Source organism: Falco naumanni, chromosome 5 (assembly GCF_017639655.2).
Source record: "Falco naumanni isolate bFalNau1 chromosome 5, bFalNau1.pat, whole genome shotgun sequence".
NCBI classification, from domain to species: Eukaryota; Metazoa; Chordata; class Aves; order Falconiformes; family Falconidae; genus Falco; species Falco naumanni.
Genome location: NC_054058.1, coordinates 2,203,389 through 2,225,073, shown reverse-complemented (window position 1 = coordinate 2,225,073; position 21,685 = coordinate 2,203,389). Strand labels below are relative to the sequence as shown.

The 21,685-nt window shown below is 38.9% G+C and overlaps 1 protein-coding gene across 1 annotated transcript in view; it reads right to left on the bottom strand.

The window, feature by feature from the left end:
• The window catches only part of SPAG17 (sperm associated antigen 17), a 111,783-nt gene that overhangs the window by 62,050 nt on the left and 28,048 nt on the right, over window positions 1-21,685 (bottom strand). The window contains exons 6-14 of the mRNA XM_040594990.1: window positions 18,205-18,399; window positions 10,674-10,855; window positions 7,818-7,973; window positions 7,031-7,112; window positions 6,551-6,669; window positions 5,508-5,645; window positions 5,307-5,420; window positions 3,750-3,900; window positions 1,859-2,089 (exon numbers count right to left, since the gene is read on the bottom strand). Of these exons, the coding sequence (XP_040450924.1) occupies window positions 1,859-2,089; window positions 3,750-3,900; window positions 5,307-5,420; window positions 5,508-5,645; window positions 6,551-6,669; window positions 7,031-7,112; window positions 7,818-7,973; window positions 10,674-10,855; window positions 18,205-18,399 (1,368 nt within the window). The remainder of the gene's footprint in view (window positions 1-1,858; window positions 2,090-3,749; window positions 3,901-5,306; window positions 5,421-5,507; window positions 5,646-6,550; window positions 6,670-7,030; window positions 7,113-7,817; window positions 7,974-10,673; window positions 10,856-18,204; window positions 18,400-21,685) is intronic.

Here is a 21,685-nt window from a genome sequence, read left to right as displayed (position 1 = left end):
AATTAACTGGATTTATAGAGTTCTATAAGCTACTGACAGAATATTACTTCTGCTGAGGATCTGACCAGTCATTCCATCATCACAGTGGGCACCTGGTACGAGCAGGATCACATGGAGAATTTAACTTCTATATTCCCATTCGTTTTTGAAATAATTTCCTGTCAGTATAATTCTTTATGCCCTGAGTCAGGGCAGAGATCGCCAATATTTGATCAAAATTCACTGGTACAAGAAAAATATACTTCCTGGGAGAAAACACTGCAGAAGTATTTGTTCCTAAGTGGTTTATAGCCAGCTCAGCTTCCAGACATTCCAGATACATCTTTAGGCTCTGCTTCTCTAGGAAATTAGACCTATTTACTGAGTGTCTTTAGAAGACTTAAGAAACCTGAAAGCAAACATTTTCTCTTCCTGGTATTTGCTTCTGTGCTGTGGAGGTGTTGAAATGTTGACAGTTACGCTCGTAACTGCAATATTTAGTTTATTTTACTTTTATACTAGCCACAATACTAACACCCAAAAAAGGTTGCTGAAATTCAGAAGAGAGGCAGATAAGGAGGATTCAATTTTGTCTGTCTCAGCCTTCTAAGGAAAGAATCCCATCTAAACTGGTTGCCTAGATAGCTATAGCAGGAAAGCATGGGCAACATCATGAACCTAAAGGTATAGCCACTTAAACTGACATAAATTCTACTTTCCTGGCATCCCAGAAAAACAATCATTTGTTTTTGATGTTGCTTCTTGGCCAACACTGCTCCTTTAATCAGACCAACAACTTCCCATTAGACCCAGATTAGAATCTGTAGGAGAAAACGTAGAATTTTCAAAAAATTCACTCCACGTTGTCTGCAAGAGGTCTTTGCTGTGTCAGCTCCTGCTCTACTATGAGCGAGATAGTTACAATGGCTCAAACACCACCCAGTAGCCTGCTACAGATACAACTGCAGAGACTGAAAATGAAGTCAGAGAAGCTGATGAAGCTGAAACATTGCTCAGACATTCTTTACGATTTTAACTTGAGGGTTTTCACATACTTCTGGCCAAATACAGAGAGAGTCTAATTTGACTATAGAAACTGGATGTTTAAACTTCTACTTTACAACATCAGTTCTACCACATTAGTCTTATCACAATTTCTTTTCATTGGTCTCACTTTCTTCAGCACCTAATAGATATATTCCTCTTTGCCTGCTACTTCTGAATTTGGCCCAAAATTTTGAATGTCGAAATTCTGTGCTAGATTAACCTGTATGTGAAAGAAGAGAGAAGTCTAGAAGGAAAAAAAAAAATTAAAGGAAAAGGTATGTATGCATGTGTAATTACAATGCGTAGCATACCTTCTCTTTAATTTGCAACTTTTTGTATCACCTTTTAGAGTCCTCGTGTAAGTTATGTATTCTTTGCATTTCCTAATACTCATTCACTAGTAATCATCTAATTAACCTCATAGACCACTTGATTTCACTCTGTGGTTGCTACTGACTTTGTAAAGACTCGTCTGCCATCATAATTCACAACAGCCTGTATTCAGAAAGATATTTAAGCATGTCTTCAGGATTTTATGTCTATAAAATGTATTTGATATCGTAAGCAGTAAAACAGTTTTTTAGTACATACTTTGCTACAGATACCGTTTTAAAGAGTTGCTGAAATAAACTGTTAATGTTGTCATACAAAACAGCTACCTTTTGACTTTACCTAGTATTCCTACATAGATACTCAGGGTACAGGCTGTACGATACTTGAAAATTTGGTGATTTATACAAGAAAAATCACAACCTTGCAATAGCAAATGATATGGTAAAATAAATAGTGGATTCAAGTTCTTCAGGAGTAACAAAAACAAAGAGGTTTTTACCAGCCTGTCTTGGAGATTTCCCATGCAGCTTCTTTTCCATAAGGAAGAGTTGTCTCAGCTGTCTTGCAAACCTGGCTGGATTATCCCAAGGGATAAAAGACACTTCAGAATCACCTCCAACCATAGATCCAGAACTCTCCAGGAGACCAGAGTCACTCAGCCCAGTCAGCCTCAGGCTTTCAAAAGTAAACACTCTGAAGGCTCTTTCTACTTCAGCCCAACTCAGAAGTTCTATAAAAGAATTACAGTCATTAACTGAAAATGTCCTTACAGCTCAGCAGAAGATAAATAGAAGGCTATGTAAGTGTATTGTTCTTGGCAACTCTGCTAAAGCCAACAACAATTTCCTTAATGGTATTGGATCAAATCATGTGAGCTACATTTTACACTGTATTCGAAGTTGAACGCTTCCAAGCTGCAAAATGATATGCCTGACTATTAATCCATCTTAAACAAAGTGCTTCCTACATGTGAATACCTCCCGGCTCATTAACTTTATATAAATGATGTTGATTTTAAAATACTGAGTCGCATTTATCAAACCAGTTAACAACTAGTTATTTTCAGTTCATGAAAATGCTGCCATTATCATAAGCTTTTTCATTACCTGTAGCTTCTCAACCAAGTATAATTTTTTTTTTCTCTCCAGACCAAATTTTACACAGAATTTACACAGAAGTGTGCAAGGTGCAAAGGCAATAATAAATCCCATTTATGGCTGTGTGCATTGGTGTCAATATAACAATGATAATCATGGGAAAGACTGAACCTTAAAACAGGTAGCTCAGTGCCCAAATCATACAAATAACATCTTCAGTTTGAAAAATTTTCTCTTTACAATAAACACACAAGCAGGTCACACATCTTGAAAATGTTGGATATCTTATCTCCCGTTCAAGCCCATCACCTTCTTGATAATAGTGAAGACATTTCTAGCTAAGGTAACAGCTGGGAGAGTCTGGCAGTATAGTATGGTCCAGTGAAGACCATCAAATTCGATACCCATCAGCTGGAATACTACAGCAATACAGAACAACTTAACAGCTTAGTGTCCAAAATGAACGCACCAACAACTAGGAACAATGCAGCGAGTGTAAAGTAATCCAACACAAGGGATTTCAGGACTGAATAGCTGGGAAAGTACCTTCAAATCCTGTGCCTGTTTAGATGGCATAAATGTAACCAAAGGGACTTGGATGTTTGTATTTCTTAGTAGCACAGAGAAAATGTTCAAAACTACCTAAGGGTATTTATGTAGTCACTGGGATGGTTTCACAGTGCATGTCACGGTGGTATGCGCACTCCAGGAAAAGGGAACTGCAGGAGTGATTATGGCTGAAGAAGTGAATGTATTCTTGGTTTGATAACAGGACTACTACAGAAGCCATTTCATTATTAAAATCAACAGCTTACATAGATGGCTTTCAGAATATATTCTATTATTCAATAAAAATCTTCTACTTAAGACACATGTGCTCCTCCGCCAAAAGGGTTTTGGTAAATAGACATAACAGTTTACATCAGTCTCCCCAAAAATGCATTCTGTGTCCCAGGATCAAAATAGAATTTTGTACAACTACCTCCCCCCCTACCCGCCCCCCCCCCCCCCCCCCAATTTAGTAAGTGTCTGTATGTAAAGGAGTTCTGTAATCCTTCCAGCTCTTAGTTGTGCAACATTTAGTACTCATATAGCCTTTCCCATTAACTGTGAAAATGAGGTCTGAAGTTTAACTGAAGTTTAGAGTAGGCTAGGGTATAAGCAAAAATGGGAATATATGCAAAGGTTTGAGGCAGCTGAAAAAACTTGTCCCAAAATTCCTGCTATTTAATAGGATCATAAACCAGAACAAAAACATGGAAGTTCTATCAATGAAAAAGAAAATCACTTTACCGCTGGTACAATAGTGCATGAGCTCGTGAACGCTAGCCAAGCGTTTAGTGTTGTTTTCAGTTGAAGGAAGGGTGAAATGGATAAGTTCTGTAAAAGGCAGTTTATCCATCATTTCACGTTCAATCTTTTCTGCATTTAAGTTCTCTGGGACCTGAAAGAAAAAACAAAGGACCAGAGTCAAAGTAAACTTTCACACCAGTGGATTTCTAAAAATTATGCTTGAAGAAATCTTTTTATACCAGAAGACATAAGCATGTGCTTAAGTCAGTTGAACATAAACTTGTACTCACAGCATGTTTTTACATCATGGTATCAGATCTTTTAGGCAGAAAAAAAAGGAGATACGTAAGAGAATAACTGACAGCGTAGCAACAGACACTTGTTAGAGGATATTTGCCTCTGCTAGCTAGACTCAAAAACTCTGGAATGCAGAAATATGTACTGATCTATTGAAGAGGCAGCAGGTACCTTCCACGTATCTTTCAGCTGGTGTGTGCTACTACTCACAGTAATGAAGTCTGTAAACTCATGATCAGTCTGTGACAGCAGCATCCCTATATATTTAAGGATCTGTCTTTTGAGACTTATTGGTAACTTTCAGCTTCACTTTTTTTAGTATTACACAGTTATAGTAACTTTTTCTTGGACCGTATCTTCCAAACCTTTTTCCGCTATCCACTCCTCAAACATTGTGCTATATCCTAAATTTCCTTATCAGCAAATACATCATATACACCAAGCACATGCCTGCTAAGGACATCTCTCAGAGATTATTCAGTCCTGCTTTCTGCTTGAATACATCCAGTGTATTGATTTGTTTCTGAATACTGTTTTAATCCATGGTTGTCAAAGTATTCCGCATATAATTTGTAATTCATGAAGCCAGGCAGACACACCTTAGCTGTGAAATCTAGAACCGTATTATTACTTGTATTACCTTCAGAGTATTTTCAAAGTTTGATGGTAAAACTACAGCTTGGCTTTGGAAAAAACTGAGACATTCACAGTGGTGTTTTGGTTCAGAAAGTCTGGGAAACTGTTACTTCACAATAATCTCAAGTCTTGCAGTCTCTGAACCTTTCTGCCTTTGTGAGAATTTGGCAATATCTCGGTTATACACTATGCTCCAACTATTTAGCCAACCTAAATACACTTGTGTTCACTAACCACCTCTGTATCTTTTCTTATACTTCTCTACGTGCTAAATCACCATTATCTAGTAACTCATTTTCCACAGTTGCATCAGTGTTTGGCTACAGCACATCAGCACAGTTTTGTAATATCTCTCATACACGCCGAAGGCTGAACATTATTACTAATGCAAACAGATCACTGACATCAGCACAATGCTCTGTGTTTGTGGTACGTCCACTGTCAGTACCAGTAACTCCCTGCTTCTTAAGCAGGCTGAACACGTTAGTGTGTCCATCTCAGTAGGAGAAAATCTAGGTTACACTGTTCTGCTTTGCAACAACACCACTCCACCCTTCCCAGTGCATTGTGTATTCACCACCTGTGGACTTTAGAACTCTTTATATATGACAGATAGCACTATACCTTCAGCAGGTGCAACCGCTGAGCCAGGGTGTCATGGTAGTTAAATAAGAGAGGGTACTTGGGGGTGACAGTCTTTTTGGCATTGTATTTAGGAGAAAAATATTCATACAGATCCTGTCAAAAAAGAAAGATGTATTAAACCCCAGTAGTCAGACTGGATTGATTTGTCGTTTTAGGAAATAAACAAAAGACAACACAAACCTTTTTTTCACTCTCAGAAAGTGAAAGAGAAGGAAGAACAGAGGCTATATGACCTGCAATGGTACGATGTAGCCCATCTGCCCGAGGCTCTGGTACCACCAGGCTAGGTGGTGTAAGGTGTTCTTCGCTTGCAATAACCTGGCAAACATGAAATACGTTAGTTTTCATTACAGTATGACTGCTGTTTAACTTCATTAAAACTATAAAGCAGCTCCTGCTATAAGCTAAACATCCATAAATTCTGTCAGGAAATAAAACCACAATTTTTTTCTACAAGTAGCAAAAATGCAATTCTCCATGTTAGTTCCTGGCCAAAACAAAGATTATGGAAAACAGAATTAACTATTTTCACCTATTATTCACTTTTGGAAGGATGAGAAGAAAAATATTTCCAACTGGACATGTTAAGAATTGTTAATTAACACAGATAATTAAAACACAGATTGTATATCAGGTGCTGGACCTTATTTTGAGTATTTTTGCCTGAGTCTATTTTCAGACTGAATTGTAAAAAGTACAAAAATAAGATTGTGCTAAAATTTTATTTCTAAAACAGGGAAGATTTCCAAATCATACTTTGGGTCTCTTTAACTCATAGTTCATGCCTGAACTCAACAGAGGTCAGATCTGTCCAGCACTAGCATCGATATATGCTACTTTCATATTAGGTTTGTCCTAACACCTTTTTACTGAATAAAACTAAGTTCAGTATCAATACCATTGTTGCAGCACATGAAAACTTGTTATTGACTTAGCTAAGAAATTACACCTTTTTCCTTGTTTGATTATATTGGATCTTTAGTCTTGAAAAAACCAATTTGGAATAACACTGTATATACAGGGTAAGTGCACAATACAAAAGAAAACCAAAGATGTCACTTCTGAGCTGTGATTCCTTTGTATTGAACCTCCTCAGTCAGTGCCTCCATGCACAGTCTCTTATATTAGGCTGAAACAGATGGATTTATTGATCTTTGATCAATGCATTATACAAGGTCTAAGCTGGATTTGCCAAAGGAATTACAAAAAAAAAATATTCCCACCTGTTCCAACATGCAGTTAAGCATTAGCGGTACAGAAAAGCATTCCTCAGGAATCTGACTCAGCAAGTCATTGTAATACCTCATGTCCACAGAAGCAGCCAAAGAAGCAGCTTCTTCCTCTGTTGTAATAAAAGATAAAACGTTAAGATCGATTTCTGAAGAAAAGCCAATTTGTATTACCAACCAGCTCAACCTTCGGACAATTTTTCTTAAAAAAAGCCTAACACAGCCCATTACTGTAGAGCTCTTAAATGTGACTGTTACTAGGAACAGACAGAAATGATTTTCTAAAGAATTTTGTTATCACCACTGCAGGTTCTAGAGACTTCCACAATGTATTCACCAAGAAACTTTTCTCACAATATCAAATCACATCTTTAGCTAACTGTGCAATGATTTCAAGGATTTGTGCTGTCAGATGAATGACTGGTACAACAGAGTGAACAGCTACAGGTGAGTGCTTTAATCCTTTAGACATACCCTGTGGCAAAATTACTGTTTGCAGAATGTCTTCTGCTTGCCTTTTTTTCTTTGAAGGTGTAATCTGTGATGCTGGTCGTACCTAAAGGAATTAAAATAGAGATGATAAACTTCAGAAACAGTAGAACAAATTAGGATTGCACAAATAGGTGGGAGAAATTAATTTCATTTAGCTTTGGTTATTTACCCTAGACTAGATGCTAAACTTTTAAATGGCTGGTATTAGGGGAGGGAAAATCACACCTTACCCTGCATGGGACAGACAGTAAGAAAGTAGTTCTATGAATGTTTTAAATGAGCATTTAGTACTGCTACAGGAGTAAACCCATTTTTTTCCCCACCACTAGTACATGTCCTAATAAGCCATTTTCTTCTGCTCACTTAAGCTTTTGTCTACAAACAAAATAAAACTGACCTTGCATAGAACTAACCAACTTTTTCTGATAGTTCACTGTCTTGTTGCAGGACACAGTAGCTCTATGCAAGCATATTGATTTTTTTAGACAAAACAAAGTGTCATCAGAAACTATTTAAGGAATTGTTACACCTGTGATGCTTTATGCCTGTATGATCTTTCAAATTTTCTTTTTTTCTGTTTCCCCAGCACTCAGCTGTGGGTTTTTTTCCATTTCTGAGGTTTTAAATGCTGAAGACACAAATCCCAATTTCATTCACAGAAAACTGCACATGGAATGATGGTCCAAGGTGACTTTTTGAGTGCAGAATTAAACACAAGCAATTCTAGCTTATAACTAGCTATCCTCAACAAGAAGAATAGGATCCTTGCCTCAGTTACAGGTGGTTGTGTCGCTTTGCTCTCTGATAATGCAGGCACATTAATAAACTTGGTGTTTTCCAAGTAGTTACAATGCTGTCTTCTCCAGTCCAGGCAGTCATACATTAAACAAGCAATGCTTTCAAACAGTGCAGTGCCAAATGAAAGCTATGGCAGAAAATCAGATACAAAGGATGAAATTTGCATAGAAAAGTCACACTAAGTAGCTTAGTCACACGAGTCATTAGATCTCTAATCAGCAGATCCACAACTATTAAAATCTTCCAAGGGATTTTTTCTCGACTAATTCAAAATGTTTTATTTAAGAAAAGAAGGCTGCCTCATTTCTATTTGCCTAAACACAGTCACACCACAGTATGGACCCAGTACTGCCTAACTGCTTTCATTGTTATAAAGTCTAACTTGTCTTAACAGTAACTGTTCAAGGTCTGCTCTCTTGCAACGGCGATTTAAGTTTGGGTTTTTTTGATGGGAATGAACAGGAGAGGTCACTTAAATTAACGGTTTTATAGACTACGTGCATGCTTCCACTAGTGATCAACCTGCAGCATATTTTCAAGGTCAACCATTCTCCTGCCCTAGAAGGATAAAAAATAAAATTCCAACCAAATAATGTCATCTCATATTATTTTTGTTCTTTCTGTTGCCTTTTTAAAACAAAGAATGCCTCAAGAACAGAACTCTGAATTCCATAGCTGTGCAAGCAAATGCTGCCTGCATGTCCAAAGGGAGAGCGCTGTATCTGCAAAAGTCTGACAAGGAAAGGTTCAAGGCTCTTGAGGTGATGTACTGTAGTTTTCACCGAAGCTTGGGAGGAATAAAAACAGTATCAGCAATTGCTGTTATAAATATGAAATGTTTTTGTACAAATACCAAAACCCTATTTGAGACCCCAAGCCCCACTCAAGTTTCAGTGGCTTTAATGGACAGAGTCTTCTGCTGTCCATACCCTTACAAAGCATTAAGTATCTGCTTTCTTCAACTCAGACCCTCTTTATGGCACTTCAAACCAAGCACTCCAAATCACTGACCAGTTATGGAATACTTGTCTCAGTTTCCATAACATTTAAAGACCAGAGGAGATATTTAGGACAGAATTTCTATTTGTGAAAACAGAAATTTCAGGGTTAATATTTGTGCATCTCTTTTTTTTTCCAATTCAGTAGCCTTCTAAAAAACAGGTTAGCACAAAAGCCTTCCATTCATGTATTACTCAGAAGAGATCACTAGAGTACATGAAAATTTAAAATACTGGGAGTGTCTGAAAGGTGCAATCTTTTAAACAAAATAAGATTTTTCACAAAGTTATAAGTTACAACAGCTGGCACTACTCAAAAGGACACATGCAAAGTTTAGTGTAATTACAATTTTGTGATTCAATCTGCTTGTTCTCTCCTCATCTCAGGACAAGCAGATGCTTGTCAAAAGTTTTCCTAGTCTAACCATTAGTGACTACTGAAAAAAAATATTTTTGAAAGTATTTTCCTTTCTAAAGATCTGAAATCTGAAAGTAGAGACGACTTGCTGTATGTAGTACTCCGTAATTTTCATATCAATGTCTTAACAATTTGTCACAAGAGTTTTCCATCTGTTTATCTTGGACTTCAGAGATGCAGCAAGCTATGGCTTGGAGACTCTCCAGCAAGTCTACCAGAACAGACTTACTCTATCCACCTATGAACTCACAGCTTATATTCTTCCCATCTATATATTTTAAAACTTACAAATGTTCCTACTTCTTTAGAGCTCTGCTGAATTCTGAGATACAGAAGAATGCGAATTTAGAACTACAACCTTCTGGAACACTTTCAGTGACAGATCATTTCTCTTTTATTTCAGCTAGAAGATACATAAGATAAAAAACTTCTTTCCAAAAATAGTCTTCACAGTTTCAGATTAGGTCAAGAGTATAATTAAAAGTAATGTTGTGAGTAGCAAGCCTACACGTTTCCACAATTGAGGCATTTCAATGAATGTCTTGGAAATCTCTGTGGATTTAGCCAAACTGTTCTGATTCCTTGAGGATCAAGGTAAACTCATCGGATTGTTTATATACAGGATTTAGTGTACTATACATAAGTGTTAGGAGGATGTAGTCTGTCCTTTAACCCTAATAATACAGACCACAAATGCAGTAGGTTAAATTATGGCATGTTGCTTTATTTGGCTTTAGCAGTTTTTATTTTTTACTGCTGCCATTGTGGATTGAAAAATACTGGATCCTTTTACCTCACTATACTTGAGAACCTAGGCTGGAAAAAATTTGTAAGGGTTCACTTTCTCTTGCAGTGCCCAGTAATAGTCTTGAATCAGCAGGCTATAATGAGTAATGAGCCAGAGCCATGGTTTGGGTGTGACAAAAAGAAGCAGTACTGGATACGTTAAAACAACATCTTATATCAAAAAGCATTCTTGCATTCATTTTAATTTGTTCCCATGTAACTGCTCTGAGATATATCAAGTAGACCTGCGGTATGAGGACAAAAATATAGTTTTTGTCTTAATTCATATAGACATCTGACTCTCTAATGAGACCCAAATTGGGTCTATGTAAAGATGCTGAATAAATTTAGTATCTCAAACTATTTTAAAACTCTGCTGCTGTGCCCTACAATATTAAGAAACTCCAAGTCAGGTATTTTTATTCAAAGGACTCCTTGTAAATACATGCTGAATAAACTTGTGGGATACATGAGAAATATTTTTTGTTAAAGATTATAAATATACTAACTACTCTGGTTCTGTTTCATAGATGACTAAGCTAAAATTTCTTGTTATTTCTAAATTGGTCTTAAATGTTACAAAGCCCAAAGCATGTCATGCATTGTGAAAGCAGACTTTACTGACCAGCATTTCTCTGTCAGACCAGTCAGTGGGAAAAGCTGTCTCCTTAACTAGGTGATGAAGTCTGGCAACATCAAAGAGACTTGATCCAAGCTTTCCACTGTTCAGAACTGGCTCCAGGTATTTCCAAAATGTTTTCAGGTCTCCAACAGCTTCATCTTTCTTTCTTTTCTCTGCTTCTGCAACTAAAATTTATAAGTATTAAATAAATCACAGAAGAATGTCTCCCTTTTACACAAAGCACAAATCATACATTAGTCTTTCATAAGTACTGTTAAAACATTCCCATCCACAGAGTTTCAGCAAAAATCTGACATCCAACTTCAGGATTAAAAACCTCCAGGATAAAAAGGCTCAGTAAAACACGGTAGTTCTTTCAGAATAAAAAAACAACCACAAAACAAAACAAAACCCACCCCTCTACGCCCCCCAACTAAACAACGACAGTAAATGAAAGCTATGAAACTTATAAATCCCAGCTTGCACTTTTCCACAGCTGCCAGCACATATCTTGGGAAGCCTGTTCTTTAAGTATAGGGTAAACAAGCCTTACTATCACAATTTGGTTAGCACAGAAATTAGGGCAAAAGGTGATTAAGGTACAGTATGACTAGGAATAGTAAGCCTAGAAGTTGTACGGTTTCTATCTTTACTGTGTAGTATTGATCAATTTTCAAAGATGCTCTAGCTACAGAAAAAAACCCCACAAAAACCAAACCAACAAAACCCCCCTAAATCTCTCTCTTTTAATACCAACCTTACAATCACACTCTGGAATCTAAGATCAACCATACTTTTTAACAGCCTAATTTAAGAGATGTAAGGTCATTAAACCTGTAGTGATCTGCTTTCATTTGGACTTGTGGGTGCTCAGCACTTCTAAAACCCAAGTATGAAGGCTAAAAACCTCGCTCATAATTCCAGGGGCCCCACAGCTTTAAAACAAAAACAACTCAGTGAGGCTGTAGACTCTGCAAAACATGCTGATCTCCTTAAGGTTTTCTAAGTTATATATGCCTCCTGCACACAGCCATCAGAAATGTTTGCCTGTTAACATACAGAACAGTCTTCTCATGATTTGGAAGATACATCCCATTAAGTGACTCTAGAAACCGGGTAGAAGACCTGGGAACTCTCTGCCAAAAGGTTCCATAGGTGTAAGACAATCTCATGTGTTCAAGGGGAGACTGAACAAATACTTAGAAAAACTAAATCTCTTGAGGTTTACTAACAAGACAAAACACATCAGATCAGGAAAACCTGCTGACTTGAAAATGACTGCTGGTTAGGTGATGTACGTGTTGAGAAGTTCCATACACGCTTTACTTAGTACTCTTCCTTGTGCTTCCTTCCAGTCCTTGCCTTTACGCTTCCTTGTGCATTAGTTTATGATCTGGAGACAGATCACTGGCCTAGAGGGTCCCTTGGTCTTAAACGGTTCTATGCTCCTAGCAGCTCATCTGAGTCACAGGACAATCCTTCCTCTGTTTTTCATTTGCTCGTGAAAGATACCCTCTAATTCAGGACAATGCCTGACCCGTGAAAGCACATCTCAGCCGCGTAACAGATTCAGGGCTGCTCAGTCAATGGATTCTTCTCTTTGCATTTTTGAATGAAAGGTGAAATAGACATTTCTTTTTTACAATAGAAGAATAATAACATTTTATAACTCTACCCCATAGGTTAATAATGAAAAACACACAAAAATGTTTATAACACTTAGGCTTCCCCTCTCATAGAAGCATCACGGCTTGCCAGGGCCAATTATTAGAAGGCTCTGCCCTTGACTACTACCTTCCCTCTTCATTCTTTTGACTGCAATCCTAAGGCTTTTCCTTCCTCAAGTATATTTTCACCACGGGAACCCTCTCAGAATGAATTAAAGTTTTCATAAGTAACCCCAAAAGAATGGGCATGAGCTGGGAGAAGCTGTCAATACAGAAGAGATTTGGCACAACCCCACAAAGGAACAGAATTCCCTTTAAGTCTTCAGTAACAGAAGTGAGACAGTACCCAGCAGTACACCACATGATTTTGGAAAAACACCATTAAAAAACCCAATAGTATCTGTTATCATCATGTAACAGTGGAAGACAAACATCTAGTATAAACTAATTCATTGCACAGCGATTCTGACCCATCACTGTGAACACAGAAATCCTACAATCACTAGGATGTGTCAGGCCACACGTCTTCAGCTGACACAGAGAAAAACAAATTCCATTTTGTCAGGCTGAGACATTGGTCCGAGTTCTCTCATTAGCTTTCAGAAAAGTTACACAGTTACTAGAGTGATTAGAGGAACAGAAAACTAGCTGTACGAGAGAGTACTAACAGTGCTTGACTTGGTAGCTTCATAAACTGAAAGCCATTAGGGGATGAAAACACACAGGAAGGAAAAGAACACAAAAGCTATGGTCCCTAGTCCATGATTCCTGTGTATTCATGCTAAGAACAACAGAAACACTATAATTGTATTTACAGGTTAATGTCTTCCCATATAAAAGTGTATCCATACGTTATTAAGATAATGAATGATGATCTACTTTGTAAGTCATTCAACTATGAAATAATTGAGTTAATACCTGCTCCAAGGCACAATTAATTACATCTGTGCCACTGCTGACAGATGTTTTGTCTTAATTTAACCTTAAAAGTCTCAAAGTTTCAATAATACTCCTACTCAGCCTACTTCCATACTTCACTAGCCTCACCTGTGAAGACTCTTCCTCTGCATTTTTTCCTACTTCAACTTAAATTCTTCATCTTTTGTCTTTTACAAACTTGAGAACTTTTATAATTTCTCCACCACATCATTCAGCCTTCTCTTAAGGATAACAATTCCACTTTTTTCCTTGTAGGTGAAATTTTATAGTTCCTTAATAATTTTCTTTTCCACCATCTGGAATTTATCTCATTTGCACACATTTCTTCCAAGGTCTTATCTCACTGTTTATTTGCATGATAAAATTACTTCAAGTATTTTTTTTTTAGGCCATATTCTCATTTATAATCTAGAGATGGGATTATTTTAGGGGTTTAGTGGCACAGTGATATTGCTGATTTATGTTCATTTGTGAAGTCAGCACAACAGCCTCTCTCTCAAACCTGTCATCTAGCCATGCCTTTCCTACTCTTTATTTGTACATTTAATTATTCTTGCATAAGCATACTATATAGTCCACATTAAATGGAAAAGTCTTTTTTCCAGATTATTATTTTCTGTGCTGTCAAGAATACTTTGCATTTGAATTACATCTCCTTATTCCAATACTTAGAACACCAAATAATACCAGACCCAGCATAAACTCCCTTAAGCCTGTTCCATGCATCCTTCTATTTGATAGCAAACCTTTAATGGTTACTCTACAGAGGCCAAGATTTTTGAATGAGGCTGCACCTACTGTATATTTATTTTCATTTACACCTACCTCATCCATCGTGGGCCATGTGAAATAGCCTTATTAAAATCCAAATATACAACACAGGCTACTCTTCTGCTCAGAAGGCCAGTGCTTCATTTTGCAAGGAAAGTAGACTTGTTTGACATTATTTGCTCTTGAACAGCATACACAAGCTGTTACTCATCTCCTCATTTTTCTTTTAAGTGGTTATAAATTATTTGTTCCAGCATTTTTCCAGAAACAGAAATTAAGCAGATTACAGTACCCTGGCTATCTGTGTTCCTTTCCCTCTTCCTCACAGCTCTTCTTCCACTATGTTACTTGCTGTTGTGAGTTTTCAAACACAAATGAGAACGGTAGGCCAATCTTAAACAAATACTATTTAAGTTAATCTGAAACAGCTGATCTGAAAAGTTCTCCACTTTACCCACATAGCACTCAGTTGTTTTACCTACTCCTTCACAATCTGAAGCTGAATCTTGCTGCTACCAGCATTAATTGTGGTTAGTTATAACTATCACCTGTGTGCAACAGAATTTATAGTGAAAACAGTTTACCCCCCGGGAAAACACAGGCCACCAAGTGCAAAAAGCTCCCTGCCCTTGCCCCCCAGACCCACAAAACATTAACCGCCGCCAGCCTTCCCAGCACCACCTCCTGGGAGTTCTTCCTCTGCTGAGCAAACATTTCCCTTGGGCCTCCTCCTGCACCCCATTTCGTATTTTGGCATTTTGTGCCAATAGGCTCATAATAAACATATATTCTAAATCTTAGCGACCTGACCTGTTTCTAATTCTGAAATGCTCCCTTACATTTGAGGTCCACAAAGCATGCATGGTTTAGCCAAGCTGTTTTCTTACTATGCAACCTATCCTTTCTTAGTAACGAGGAAAACTTGCATTACTACCTATAACACAATTTATGCAAGATACTATAATCTATATTTATATTTTTTCATCTTTAAAAAGTTTCCTCACAGATGTTAATTACTAATTATCTAAGTTTAGTAAAGTCTTCCTACTATTATACAGACCAAAGAAAATGTGATATAACTTTGGAAATATTTGGGGAAATCTGCTGCCTCCCCCCCAGCAGCTGTTGCAAATAAAATGAAAATAAACAAACCCATGCTTTCTGCTCTCCGCACTTCCAACTATCTTCTAGTAAGACATTACATTTAAATTTTACAAGTTCTAACAAAACTATGAGAAGCTGGAAATTATACTTTCCTCTCATTCTTTTCCCAGAGATAAGACTGCTCAAATTCAAACCTGACATTACTTCTTTGAGTCCACCAGCTGATGCTGTGATTGCCCAAGTCGTAAAGGCTACACATCTCGTGTCAAGGCTACACGTCTCATGTCATCTCACACTGGCACCTTTGGGGACTGATTCCCTTGTGCCCACACAATCTAACCTGTAGCATTACAAGATCTCATTTAGTCAACACAAATCGGACAGAAGGAACAGCGCACTGAGACAGCTCAGCCCCCACAACACTCACAGGTAAACAGTTGTTATTACCCCGTGGTCAGAACAGCAGTCACAACATCCCATCTCATGCCCTTCAGCCCTCCGACGTAACCAACCCCCATAGCCCGCGCTCCTGCCCACCATACCCAGGACACCACTCCTCTCATTTACTGGGTTGCTCGTGACATCTCAACAGTGTCAGAATTAATCACAAGGAATTTCCCAGCACCACAGAGAACATTGCAGAAAATCAGTATGCAGAGTTATAATTGGAACCATTATTAGTCAAAAAACACATGTATGACCAATTACAGCTACCAACTAACTTTCTCACTTCCACTTACTTATCACCAGACTTCAACTTAGATTTAAAACCATTCTGGTCTGGAGGAATCTCGATCTCCTGCTCAAAGCATGGTCCACAGGCAATTCAGACAACAGGCTCAGGGCTTTATCCAGCTCAGCCTTGAAAAACCTCCAAAGACAGAGATCCCACAACATCTACAGGCAACCTGTTGCAATGCTTGACTGCCTTTGGGTAATTTCCCACCCCCCTTCCCCTCCCCTTACATCTTGCCAGAATCTTCTATTCCAGTTGCAGAATCACAGAACAGTTGATGTTGAAAGGGGCCTCTGGGGGCCATCTGGTCCAACTTCCCTGCTCAAGCAGGGACACCTTGAGCAGGCTGCCCAGGACCATGCCCAGATGGCTTCTGAATATCTCCAAGGACCAAGACTCCAGAGCCTCTCTGGGCAACCTATGCCACTGTTAGTCACCCTCACAGTAAAAAAGTGTTTCCTTGTGTTCAGGTAAAACCTCCTGTGTTTTAGTTTTTGCTATTGCCTCTTGTCCTGTCACTGAACCCCACTGAAAAGAGCCTGGCTTCCTCTTCTGTGCACGTTCCATTCCGGCATTTATATACATTGATGAGAAACCTCTGGGCTTTCTCTTCTCCGGGGTAAACATTCCCAACTCTCTCAGCCTCTGAGGGATTACAAGGGATGCCCAAGTCCCTTAAAGCATCTTTGTGGTCATTTGATGGACTCTCTCCAGTAGCTCTGTATCTCTCCTGCACTGGGGAGCCCAGAACTGAACACAAAACTCCAAGTGTGGCCTCATCAGTGCGGAGTAGAAAGGAAGGATCAACTCCCTTGACCTGATGCAGCCCAGTATACCATTAGCCTTGTTTGCCACAAAGGCACATTCCGGGCTCATGTTCAACTTAGTGCCACCACTCCTAGGTCCTTTTCTGCCAAGCCGCTTTCCAGCCCATCAGCCCCACCAAGAACCGGTGCATTGAGTTGTTCCTCCCCAGGTGCAGGATTTTGCCCTTGCCCTTGTTGAATTTTAAGCGGTTCCTGTCAGCCCATTTCTCCAGCCTGTCGAGGTCCCTCTGAACATGCTGACAGACTAACTTCCCGTCCTTCACATGCTTGGAAATTGTTTCCAGGATTAGCTGTTCCATCATCTTTCCAGGGATCAAGGTGAGTCTAAGTGGCCTTTAGTTCCCTGAGTCCTTCCTGCCATTTCTGAAGTTAGGAGTGACACTTGCTTTCCTCTGGTCCTCAGGCATCTTTTCCAATCACTATGATTGTTCAAAAGTTATTGAGAATGGCCTCACAGCCAGCTCCCTCGGTATCTGTCCCATGGACTTCAATATGTCCAGTTGGCTTAACTATTCCCTTGCCTGATCCTCTTCCACCAAGGGTATGTCTTCCTTGCTCCAGACTTTCTTCCTGCCTCCAGGGCCTGGGATTTCCAAAGGCCATTCATGATCACATCTCCTTTTTCTTCTTCCTCATACCTCAATGAAGAGTCTTGCTCTGTGTTCTTGGTAACCTTCTCAGAGGTGTTAGAAGGATGCTATTAGGTGCCTCGTAAGAACTCTTCTCCAGATCAAGCAAGCCAAGATCCTTCAGCCACTCCTCATCAGGTGGCTGTCTGCTGGACTCAATCAAGTTTGATTAACATCTTCCTTGTACTGTAGAGCCCAGAACTCTTTTCCCATGAGAGCCAAGTAACAGGGAATAACCACTTCCCTTGATCCACTGGCTTTGTTACTACAGCTCAGTGGTAACCTTCACTGATGACTCACATTTAGCTGGCTGTTCAACAGGATCCCAGTTCAATTGAGGTGTTACAGCCTGGGGACAGCCCAGCACAATTACAGGATATTATTCTGTGGTATCTTCTTCTCTGGCTGGGGCCACAGTCCCAAAGCAGCTGTGCACTTCCCTTGAAATTACCAAGTGAGCCAAGTTTGCTTAGCAACACACCTTCCTGACTAATGATTCATAGAAGTAGGCATTTGGTAAAATGTTGTCCTTTGATGGCTGCTGCAGAAAACTATTGCTGCAGGCACTGCATGCTTAGTCAGTCCCTCTTTCTACTGTCCAGCTGAGGCAAGTTTTTTGCACAGGCAGACCATTTGGTTTGGTGCCAACCAATGGCAATACCATTTTTGCACTTGCCAACACAGCTGCTCACAAGGTTAGTTATGCTACAGTTAGTTACGCACAAACACATACAGTTAGTTATGCACAAGTTAGTATGCACAAACCCAAGGCACAGAGAGTGAGAAAAGCACAGCAGGAACAGTCTTCAATATAAAACAGTCTCCTTTCTACAACAAATTTTGTTCTTAGGACCAGATTACCTTCAGGTGACAGTAAAGATTCTCCTTGAAGTTTAGTTGCTTCCAAGTATGTCTGCAATGGCTTGTAATTCTCAGAAGAAATTCTAATTACACTTGAAATTTTAATCCCAAGATCAGACATCACAGCCAAAAGCTGAGGGTTGTGGAAATCCAAAATGATAAAGTAATGATGGGCACCATCATCTGGTTCATCATCTGTTCAAAACAACACAGACAGATTAGAGCAAAGACATTCAAAAGGTAAACAAAATTCAGTTTTTTCTCGACTATATAGGAATACAGAAAATTAACATCAGAGAAACAGTTCTTTTATAACCTCATCATATAATTTCAAAATATTATGTGCATTAGACTGAAGTCTTCTGTAGCAAACCACCTAGAACTCAGCAGGAAGAATACAAGTCAGAAGTAGTAACTGCTTGGAGAAGCACCAGGAGAAGAACTGGAGAAGCTGATTATAACCAGAATGCTAGCTGTAGCAGCATTTCTGTAATCGCTTCTCTGTATGGAGTGTATGAGTATGTCCTGACACTACACTCCTATGGTAGTTTAAACTATTCTATTTCATCCTGCATAAAGCTGGCCAGGGAGCACACAGAGGAAGTTACTGTGTCTTATAGATGAGAGATTACATGAGCTATAATAATTTGGAAGGATTAGCTGCAGATACGAGCTGACTGTCCCATGTTTGTTAGATGACCTCCCTGTCAAAATCCTCATCAGCTGGTAATACCAGCTTACACTAGTCCTTTTAGTTGGCAAGGGGCATATCCAAATTCATCCTGAAGTGCAGTTGAGAAGTTTCATTGAGTACCAGCTATGTTTGGTCTCATTAGTTCTGTAGAAATATGCATAGCAACTTTTCAGTAGCAAAGCAAGAGGTTAAGCATTATGTAAGTAAAAATGGGCCCCCTAGAAGCTTGACTCTAAGTTAACTGCGTAGATTCCCTTCATGGCACATTCAGAAATACAGGTATTCAGACAGTTATCCGGTGATTTAATTCATCCAGCATGGTTATTTATCCTAAGACAACAGAAACTGCCTGCTGAAGCTCCTGTACCTCTCCATCGACTACGGAACACATACAATTTGTGCAGACTATCCTGCGCTAACCACAAAACAGTTTTATGTTCTATTTAGCATTAAGATTCCTTCTTATGCCTACTAACACAACACACTTAAAACTCCTTTAGCCACTCAGCTCGCGGGAGTCATTCATCCAAGGGAGAAACAAAGGGCAGGAAAAAAGGCAGCCTGGCACTGACATCTGCCTGTGCTCAAGTACATCGCCAGGGCTGCGCAGATGCTGCTGCCATGGAGCAGCAGGCTGGCAGTGTGGTTGTCTCTCCCCATACCATCAGGCAAATGTAAAAGAACATAGTAATGTGCAGTAATACTGGCTGAGCAAGTAGCCACCACAGCCCAGTACATACATCACATAAACCAATACCAAAGCCAGAAGAAAACCAGTCCACTATATCACTGCTAGTACTGAAACTGAATGACACGTTTTGATGCCTCAGTTACCGCAGGAAGAAAAAGCATGAACACATATAATTACTGAGCACTAATGACTTCCAATAAAAAAGACAGATGTCTGCACAGTCACTTACAGAGATCCAAAAATTCCAATGCATACATGCTGAAAAGGAGACTGCCTACCATTCAAAAGTTATAATGATGATTATGCTAATCATCATGACAACTTGATAATAATCAGTCAGTTCTAATAATCAGCAACTAGTTCATATTCCAATGATGAAAGACATAAGTGTAAGTAATCTCAAGATTATGCAAAAGCAGAAATATTCCATTTCAGAAAGGTGGTATTTACTAGGGATGAATGACAAAATGACTGTTAGCTACTAAAACCAGATACCGATTGTCTTTTGAGTTCAAGACATGGTTATATATAAGCAGTAAGATTACTCTCAAGTACAAATTTCAGGTTTTTGCTTGATACAGCTACATTAAAACAAATATAAAAAGGGGACTTTTAGATTGGATATTAGGAAACGTTTCTTCATTGAAAGGGTTATGAAGCATTGGAACAGGCTGCCCAGGGAAGTGGACGAGTCACCACCCCTGGAGGTATTTAAAAGACAGACATGACACTTAGGGACATGATTTAGTGGTGGACCTGGTAGCATTAGGTTTACAGTCAGACTCAATGATCTTAAAGGTCTTTTCCAACCTAAATGATTGTATGACTCTATTAGAGCGGCCAAAATTGCTGAAAAAATTTTTTACTGTGTCAGCTTTAAGGAACATCCAAGGTTCTTAGCGTCTTTTGCTCAGACTTTTGTAAAAAATGGCATATACATGAAGATTTTTAAAGTACTACATTCTCAATAGAAAAGTTTCATAGATCTACATGTTCATGACACTGAGAAACGGAGCTGGCACCATTTTGTCCCAAGACACAAACCAAGGTTTTAACATGAGGTCCTTGAGAACCTTTATTGCCATGCTCTCAAGGAAAGACAGAAAATCCTGACACAGTTGTTGCACTATGATTAATGTTCATTTAGAATGGTCTCCAGAAGTTTTGGCAATGCCTGACCTCATTCTTCCTGACAATTCCACCCAGAAGTCCATACCAAGAGAAAATTAAGAAACAATTACCTCTCCACATAAAACAATAGTTGTGTTGTCCTTCTTAAGGCTACAGATTCCTCCTCATTGTCTTCCTCAACATGACTAAAGGAAGTAGCAAGCTCAGATTACCTTTTTTCTGTTGCTAGGTAGTTCCTTATTGTCTTCACATTGGAAATGAATCCACTGAATGCATTTTTTTCTTTTTTGTAAGACTTAGAATCAATACAGAGTACAATCAGAACCTTATACAGGTACCTGATATCTTCTGCCTATCTTTCAAGGCACCAGGGAGCAAAAATATTGAAGCTCGTAAAATTGTTTCTATGGGGCTGAGTGGAAGCACATTAATACCCACCCAAAGCTACTGTGTACTGTATATTCTGTACCAATTTTAGTAAGATTTTAGTAAGCCGACATAAGTTCTCTACATTGCTTCAGTGTGGGTTCTTAAAGGCATGAGTATTTCTTCAAACACTTCTCCTTTCAGGCCCTGAAAACCCTTAAAAATCATCAAAAGAATGATGTTATAGCCAAGCCTTACCGAAAAAAATGAGAAGCTATGTACAGATAGCTACTGTTGTGGTTTTGCGTACTTTTGTCAGCTTCACTAATACCCAGACTTGCTCTAAACACCTGGATTGATGCTTCTTAGGTGCCTGAAGAGTGCCATTGATCTCAAATGAGATACAGACAAAGATCGCATAAAAGACTGAGGAAAGCCAGCAGTTCAGCTAGGGAATAGCAGGCACACATAATGTATCCAAAACCCAGCAAATACTTGTCCAGTGGGAGAGATCCTGTTTATGTTGATGTGGCTCAAACATATTATGGTCCAAATTAATATAACTGTGATCTAATGAGGAGACCTATGCATGTTCTCCA